General features: G+C 51.8%; 1 protein-coding gene across 1 annotated transcript in view; it reads left to right on the forward strand.

The window, feature by feature from the left end:
• The window catches only part of LOC119450209 (retinal-specific phospholipid-transporting ATPase ABCA4-like), a 32,268-nt gene extending 28,860 nt beyond the window's left edge, over positions 1-3,408 (forward strand). The window contains exon 19 of the mRNA XM_037713594.2: positions 1,000-3,408. Within this exon, the coding sequence (XP_037569522.2) occupies positions 1,000-1,086 (87 nt within the window). The 3' untranslated portion in view covers positions 1,087-3,408. The remainder of the gene's footprint in view (positions 1-999) is intronic.
• The last annotated feature ends 5,665 nt before the right edge of the window (positions 3,409-9,073 follow it).

Genomic DNA, 9,073 nt, shown 5'->3' on the forward strand with positions numbered 1-9,073 from the left:
AGAAGTTTTATGAGGATAGGTGCTAAGCACGGATATCGCAGGCAATATTCGCTCCACGGGTGGCTAATAATTACAATATTTAGAAATGTCTTTCTGCACAGCCTCTAGTTTGCCTTAAGGTGTTATCAGACGTGTTTAAATCGTAGAACAGACTCGGAGAAATACGTTGAAGAGATGTTTCGTGTGGCCGCCATTCTGTGGCCTGCATGAGCGCTTGTTCGCGTCTTCGTATGAAGCTGAGAGTAAAGCATGCTGCAGCCGGGAAACTTAAATTGCGACAAGGAAAAGTCGAGGGAAGCTCAAGCAGCTGAAAGTCCTTTCTACTCGATATTAACCTTATATCGAGCACAGATGCAAAAGGTCACCCACCATTTATCACACCACTACCTACAGACCATTGAAATTGTGCCCTTGCGGAGCAAGAAAGCAATATTTTTTTGCGCAGCTGCTTGCTTTGACTGATGACGTTTGCATGGCACGTGGATTTGCGACACAGTCTTGAAGACCGCAAAATGTAGTCCGATATGAAAGGGAACACTTTAAGCGATTGCTACAGAAATAAGAGTTAAAATCTCGCTTCCTGATTCTTAAGTTGGTTGAGCTCTGGTGTTGAAGAATGTACCTACCTTGTCGTGCTGTGTTTATCTCAGCTTAACAACGTAATAAAGGCTGTGTTGAAAGCGGAACGAACATTTACTTTCACGTTGGTCCTTCGGTACCTTGAAAGCAACCACTTGCTGTTGAAATAACGCTGTATTTGCTCTGCAATGCTTTCGGTGCTCTGAACAGTAGTGAAGCTTTTCGAACGAGCACTAATTAATGGTGCTGTAATTGACATGCCGCTTTTGCACACAACTTTGGGTGTTCTTAAGCGCTTGAAGGCAGGATTCCTTGCAGTTGTGTACTCTTGAAAGTATCGTGTATGGCGTGAGAAGTGCAAAGAGCTATATTGGATACTAGTCTGGCATCGTGATACAATGGATGGTTACTACGATGCAGGCCGCGCTCTTAGTGAGCAACCTGAGCAAGAGCTACGGCACCATGGAGGCGGTGCACGGCCTGTCGTTCGCACTGCGAAGGCACTGAGTGCTTCGGCTTGCTGGGCATGAACGGCGCGGGCAAGACCACTACGTTTCGCATGCTCACCGGTGACCTTAGGCCCACCGCGGGAAACGCGTTCATCAGCGACGCCGACCTGGTGACCAAGAGAAGCAAGGCAAGCTGATTCACGCAGATTCACGCTCATTCGTTCACGACCGCGCCGACCTACGCTGCGCCTCTTGTTGACAGCTTTGGAATAATAAAAAAGGTAACCGTCGCGGCCTTGTATTGCAAACGTGGTCCGAAAGCTGGGAGGTGTGGCCAACGCGCGGCTACCACCTATACCCTTTGGGGTTATTCTGAGCTCGGTGTGTCTATCGTGGTGGCTTTAATAGTGTGCGAACAAGCCGTAACAAGTGTGGGGTGGTCACTTGTATAGATAAAGGACTTGATAAGCTGAAAATGACTCTTATGCTGAACTTGCACTGAACAATTCGAAATTGGCGCACATTTAGAGGGTGACGTGACGACCAGCAAGCAACATGCAAGGGCAGCAAGCAACCCGTCATATACTTGCTGGAAGGTTGCACTGGGAACCTTCGCGCCAGAAGAAGAGTAGATCACGTTTTGCAGTAAAGAGAATACCTTAAGTTAACTTGTTCACATGGTTAAAGCACGTGTCACCTTCCCGCCCAGCAGCACTGGCGGCGATAACAAACATTATCTAGGGTGCGAGAAGCCACCGGGAAGAGGGTTAAAAACTCTTTTCTGCAGGCGGTGGGTGTGACTAGTAGTAATCATGATCTGCTTATGATGCTTAATCGAAATGCCCTTTTTCTCGTTCGGCGCCACAGTACCAGGCACGCATCGGCTACTGCCCCCAGGCGGACGTGGCCCTTGATCTGCTGACGGGTCGCGAAATGCTGGCGCTATTTGCCAGGTTACGCGGGATTCGCGAGCAGAGCGTGCCCGACGTCATTCACCAGACACTGGAATTCGTGGACATGGTCGAGTACGCCGACTTCACCGTCGGCACGTACAGGTGCGCGCCGCGCGCGTGCTTGGTTCGCTTGTTTTGGATGAACGCATTGCCTATAGTGTTCATCTTTATAGCTGTACTACAACATACGCAGAGTGCCACCCTGCAAAAGAGACGCTGGCGCCACGGCAACTGCTGTTGACTTCAAAGGAAGTGTCAGTGTGAAACAGCGTGTTTTTGTTTTGCTGTTTTAGCTGCAGTGCCGTAGAAAGTTTGTTGGCATTACAGGTGACGTTGTCTCATGCTACGAGGATACATTCGCACAAGGATTCTACTTTGGCGCTGATTATATCCGGAGAAGCTCGAATTTGCTTTTCGTTCAATGATCGCAGTAATTTGAACAGGGGGATGACTGAAAATATCGCAACAGGGAAACTATAGGGTAGAAAATTGGACTAGTTTATTATATGGAACTAGGTATAATGTATATTAGTAGCGAAAGAGTACATTCACTAGAATGCGATTCATGTGTCCACATTTCCGCAAATGTTTTTACAAGACAAACAGTTACAGGAAGATTGAGCGCGAACGGATCAACAGTGATGGAACAGGGGAAGCGTCAGCCGAGAGCCAACTTTTCGACAAGGAGACTGTCTTTGTTAGGGAAGGTCTTCGTCACGAAGCCGTGACGACAAGCTTCCTCGTCGAAACTTTGGTTCCAGGTTGAGGCTTCCGTCGGTAAGCCCAATATTGATCACTCTTGTTCTTGTACGTTGATATTTCACGTCAACTTCCAACTCAGGCGATTTCGTGGGTTGATTTTCACTACATCCAAAGCGCCTGTGTCATGCTCGGTTCGCGCGGAAGGTTCTCCACGCCCGCGCTGTAAGAAATATATTTCTTACACCGGGTCCACGTCTCACGTAGCGGGTTGCGCGAGCACCTTTGACGCTTACGAAAGACGCTCATTGAGACCCGACGCACGCAGCGGTGGCACCCGGCGTAAGCTGTCGCTGGCCGTCGCGTTTGTGGGCAACCCGAACGTGGTGCTGCTCGACGAGCCGACGGCTGCTGTGGACCCTCCGGCACGAAGGCGCATCTGGAGCACACTGATCGCCGCCAAGCAGCACCTTGAGCTCGCTATCCTTCTGTCTTCGCACTGGTATGCACTATTTCAATTAAATCGCGTAGCATTTAATTACTTTAAAACCTGGCATTTTATTGTAGTGGAACGATACCGCAAGATATTCTTTTATTGGGCGACGTGTGCTTGTAGCGCATAACTGCCATTTTGTAGTTGGAACACTTGAGTGCTATCATCGTGAGACGCAAAGCGAAAGGTTTCAACTGGACTCACTTTCACACGATGTTATGGCAAGACTGTGCAGAGGAAAAAAAAAAAAAAAGGCGACAGCTTGCACTAGGCCGCGCAAAGCTCAAGACACAGCGAAGCTGGCCGATTGATTGCGTCTCTTGGTTGTAGCTAGGTTGAACTTCGCTATGTCGAGATTTAAACTTGGTTGTAGTTAGGACTATACTCGTGTACGTCATCTGTGCTAGTACTGTAAAGGCTGCGGTAGTACTGGAAAGGTGCGCCGCGCCATCACGCCACCGCCGCGCTATCGCAGCCGCCACAGCTGGTATGGCGTCATGCTCTCCCGCACCGTCGCGCTATATGTATACTGCCGCGCACCTTTCCAGTACTACCGCAGCCTTTCCGCAGCCTCCTCGACCGACAATTTCCCTTGTGCAGTCTGTCGTACGCGAAGAGTTGGCGAATCCTTGCATTCAGTCTGTCTGTTCCGTCAACCGATCGGATACCTACGCCTTTCCTACGATTCCTTTTTCGTGACGCCAGTGCCCCTTTCGGCCTTTTCGCAACCCAGCGGAATGCCGAACATCCGATGACAGGCCGATTTGCTTCAACTGCCGACGTGTTGGCCACATTTCCCGTCACTGCCGCAATACCTGGACGTCATCGCAATATCAGTCTGCGTTCCCACCTTACCGCCGCTCACCAGGTACTCGTCCACCACCTTAAGATTCCACAGAGCCATACTACTCTACTCAGGCGTCCGCATCTACACGGCAGAGTCGTTCACCATCACCACGACGTCACCTGTCTCGATCACCCAGTACTCGCCGTTCTCCTTCCCCAATGTACCAGCGCTCTACAGGGAAAACTGACGGGTGCAGCTCCGAGGGGTGACGCTGCTAGAACAACCCGGACTGCAATACCTCTACTGACCTTAACAACGGATAGGAATTTACTTGATGTGTACGTGGATGGTGTCCCTATTACTGCTCTGCTTGATACCGGTGCGCACATGTCTGTGATGAGTGACCAGCGTCGTCGACGGCTCACTAAAGTCCTGACACCTGCGGCGTCCTATGTTGTGCGAGTCGCTGATGGAAGGACACTGGCCACAATAGGAATGTGTTCCGCTCGCGTGGGTGTCGCTGGCCGCCAAACATCTGTATTGTTTACTGTTCTAGGCCTCGATTTTCTATCCGCTCGCTCCGCACTTAACGATTGCTCCGCTGGACTTGTTTAACTTGATTTGCCTTGCCCTGACCCACCCGAGGAAGTTTCCAGCAGACTGTGTTCCGCCGAGCACATTCGACTCCCCCCACAAGCCATGACTTGCGTCCTCATCTCCCCCGCTACACTTGTGCCTGACGGTGACTGTGTTGTTTCTCCTCTCTCGGACGTCCTCCTTGCGCATCACGGTATACTATTTCCTGACTCCGTCGTCACTATCACCGACAACTCCACCAGCCTTACTCTCGTCAACATCGCAATTGGGGACCACGTCCTACCGCAAGGCATAGCCTTGGGTACGCTGTCCTCCTCCCAAGACTGCCAGTTATCAGCCTTGACTGCTGATGTTAGGTCGTCTCCCGTTGATTCTTCATCTTCTTTGCAGGCTGTCTTTTCTGAGTTCAAAAACATGATTGCTCCCAATCTTCCGCCTCACCACGCCGACCAGCTACGCCAGGTGCTTGCTTCGTTCAGCGACATTTTTGACGGTCGCCCTTTAGGCCAGACCTCTCTCACGGCACACCGTATTGCCACCGGTGACGCACACCCTATTCACAGGCGACCATACCGCGCGTCTTTGCATGAACGACAAGTCATTCACACGGAGGTCGAGAAGATGCTCTCTCGAGGAATCGTCGAACCGTCATCCAGGCCTTGGGCGTCCCATATCGTTGTAGTTAAAAAGAAGGACAACACCTGGCGCTTCTGCGTGGATTACCGACACCTCAACAAGATCACCAAGAAAGACGTTTATCCTCTACCATGCATTGATGACGCCCTCGACTGCCTCCACGGTGCGAAGCAATTTTCCTCCATCGAACTTCGTTCCGGCTACTGGCAGATTGCCGTTGACGACATGGACCGCGAGAAGACAGCCTTTATAACGCCCGACGGCTTATACCAGTTCAAAGTCATGCCTTTAGGCTTATGTAATGCTCCAGCTACATTTGAAAACATGATGGACACACTCCTGCATAGTCTCAAATGGTCCATCTGTCTTTGTTACTTAGACGACGTCATCGTTTTTGCTCCTACATTTGCCACCCACCTGGAGCGCCTCTCGCTCGTTCTTTCTGCTTTTCGCAATGCTGGCCTCCAACATAATTCATCTAAATGCCACTTCGGCCGCCGAGAAATTGCCATTCTGGGCCATCTTGTTAAGTCATCTGGCGTGCGCCCAGACCCGGACAAAGTTCATGCTGTACAGAAGTTTCCCGTGCAAACGTGAACTAAAGATGTCCGGAGCTTCGTGGGTCTGTGCTCATACTTTCGCCGCTTTGTGCACAATTTTGCGGAAGTCGCCCGTCCTCTTACTGCTCTTCTGAAGGCAGACGTTTCATTTTCTTGGGGCCCAGCACAGGCAACCCCCTTCTCGAAGCTTATATCTCTCCTGAAGTCGCCACCCAACCTCGCGCATTTCGACCTGTCTGCTCCAACAGAAGTCCGCACTGATGCCATTGGTCATGGAATCGGTGCCATTTTATGCCAACGTCAGCAAGGTCACGACCGCGTGATTGCATACACCAGCCGTCTGCTTTCTCCCGCTGAGCGGAATTATTCCATCACTGATTGTGAGTGTCTTGCGCTTGTCTGGGCAGTGGCAAAATTTCGCCCTTACCTATATGGTCGGCCATTTAAAGTCACCACAGACCACCATGCACTCTGCTGGCTTTCGTCCCTGAAAGACCCTACTGGTCGCCCAGGGCGCTGGGCGCTACGCTTACAGTTGCCAACAAGTCCGGCCGTTTACACCAAGATGCTGACTGCTTGTACTGCCATCCAGTCGACCCTCCTGATGTTCCTGCGACCGATGCTTCTGCTTCTGTATTTTCGCTATCTGCTTTCGCTGACCTCACTACCGAACACTGCCGAGATCCAACCATACGTGGTATCATGGACAAGCTCACATCTGGGTCAAGCGATCCCTCCCTTCGCTTGTTCGTACTCCAGGACGGCATTCTACATCTACGCAGCATGCACCCTAGCGGACCTGAGATGCTGCTTGTTATTCCCCGCCATCTTCGTACCACTGTTCTGTCCCAGCTGCACGATATGTCAACTTCTGGTCACCTTGGGGAATCTCGTGCGCGGGACCGTGTCCGGCGACGATTCTTTTGACCTGGTCTGTACCGATCTGTCCGCCACTATGTTGCTTCTTGTGAGTTATGTCAGCGCCGGAAGAAGCCGTCTGTGCTCCCTGCTGGTCGACTCCAACCTCTTGACGTTCCTGCCGAGCCCTTCTCTCGCGTTGGTGTAGACCTGCTGGGACCTTTCCCCACATCTACCTCAGGCAAGAAGTGGATTGCCGTGGCAACGGATTATACAACTCTGTTTGCGATCACCAGAGCCCTTCCAACCTCATGTGCAACAGACGTAGCCGACTTCATGTTGCACAACATCATTCTTCACGACGGCGCTCCTCATCAACTTCTTACCGACCGGGGTCGCTACTTCCTCTCTACAGTTGTGGACGACTTGATCCCCTCCTGTTCTACCAAACACAAACTTACTACTACATACCATCCGCAGACGAACGGTCTTACTGAGCGGCTTATTCGAACAATAACGGACATGCTCTCCATGTATGTGTCTGATGACCATCGTGACTGGGATACTGCTCTCCCTTTTGTCACATTCGCGTACAATTCCTCGCGCCACGACACTGCCGATTACTCGCCATTTCATTTGTTGTACGGCCGCGATCTCGAATGGCGTTTCGACACAATACTGCCTACCCGTCCGTGTCTGAGTATGCCTGCGACGTCATTGCCCGAGCCGGAGAAGCACGCCAAGTTGCTCACCGTCGCCTTTGTGCTTCTCAGAACAAACAGAAAAGCATTTATGACAGTAGTCACCGTGACGCTGACTATGCTCCCGGGGATCTTGTCCTTCTATGGTCTCCGACCCACCGCGTCGGGCTCTCTGAAAAACTGTCTCGCTACTCCGGTCCTTCTACTACTCGCTACTCTACTACTCGCTCCCTCCAGACTTCCCGTGACGTCGTTCATGTCAGCCGCATGAAACGCTACCATTCCTCTTCTACATAGAAAACACCGGGACGGCACTTCCACGCCGGGCGGAAATATGTTACACTGCTCTGCACAACATTGAGGAAGAACAGCACGAGCTTGGGGCTGAAGAAACGACGCTTCAGTGACTGGCCGGTTGTGTCAATCCTTGTCAATCGTGTACATATTGTAAATACATTTCTCTACTTGCTTCTTCATTCCGTCACAATGTCATCAAAAAAAGTTGTCGCAGTTTCACCTGAAAGGCGAAGCATCAATTGCGATAGCAAACTTGTAGAGAGCTATACAGAGTAATGATATTAGCTTTATCAGCTGTATAAACTTGGACATGCGGCAGCATCGGCAACACGCAGAACTGTTGTCGACGCCATCGGCGTTTTGCCCGCGTTCGCTCAAAATGCGTGCGGCGTTGGTGACTGTTGCTGGTGGTGAAAAGCATTTATTGGTCTATCTATACAGACAGGTGCTGGGGGAGAGGCCTCTAGTGGGTCGTGCCCCTTGCAATACTGGGCGGAGTCCCTCATTCCGGGACCCCGTTGGTCTTGACCGCTGCCCAGGTCCGCCGAACTAGGGCTTGTTGGGCCGATAGTTCCTGGCAGCCGAGCAGGGCCGCCTCCCAGTCCTCTCGGGTAGGGGAAGGGGTGATGGGGGGGAGAGAAGGATTTTGCCGGCATGCCCAAACCATGTGGAAGGTGTCGGCCACCTCCCCACAGAATGAGCAGCGGCCGTCAAAAGAAGGATTAAAGTGCTTGAGAACCGCCGGGCACAGCAGAGTGTTTGTAAAGAGCCTAAGGAGAGTTCGTTCGCCAGCTTTACCCAGCCCTTCATAGGAACCGGGTAACGCCGGTGTTCGGCACGATAGTGCTCAGTAATATCTTTAAAAGAAAGAAGAGGGCTGTGATCTGGGTCAAGGTCCTCCCAAGTGATGCCTGGTGCCCGGTAAGTGAGTGCGCGGGCTGCCTCATGGGCGGCTTCGTTACCTGGCATGCCTTGGTGGCCGGGGACCCATATGATTGAGCGATGAGTTGGGTCGCAGTCGCGAATACTGCGGCGAAGAATTTTGTCAGCGAGAGGAGTGATCCATCCGAATTGAAAGTTACGACAGGCTCCGCGGGAGTCTGTGAGGATGAATTTAGAGTCGGGATGGGAGGCTGCGAGGGCGATCGCCACCTCCTCCGCGTGCGTTGAGCTGGGTGCTTTGAACGAGAGGCCGTCCACTTGTCTTTCCTCGTGTATGATTGCAGCCATGTACCATCCCCCCCTGGTGTGGTTTGGACCTGCAATATCGACGTAGAATACGTGTTTCTTAGAGCCATAGTGGCGGTGCAGGGCATCCGTCCGCGCCTGGCGCCGGCCATTATGGTCCTCCTTGTTCATCTTAGTTGGAAGGGGTCGAACGTAGAGGGCGCGTCTCCACAGTTCGGGCACTCGAACCCTTTCCTTCGTATGGTGGTCATGTTTAATATGTAACCGGTCAAGAGG

Source organism: Dermacentor silvarum, chromosome 4, assembly GCF_013339745.2.
Source record: "Dermacentor silvarum isolate Dsil-2018 chromosome 4, BIME_Dsil_1.4, whole genome shotgun sequence".
NCBI lineage: Eukaryota > Metazoa > Arthropoda > Arachnida > Ixodida > Ixodidae > Dermacentor > Dermacentor silvarum.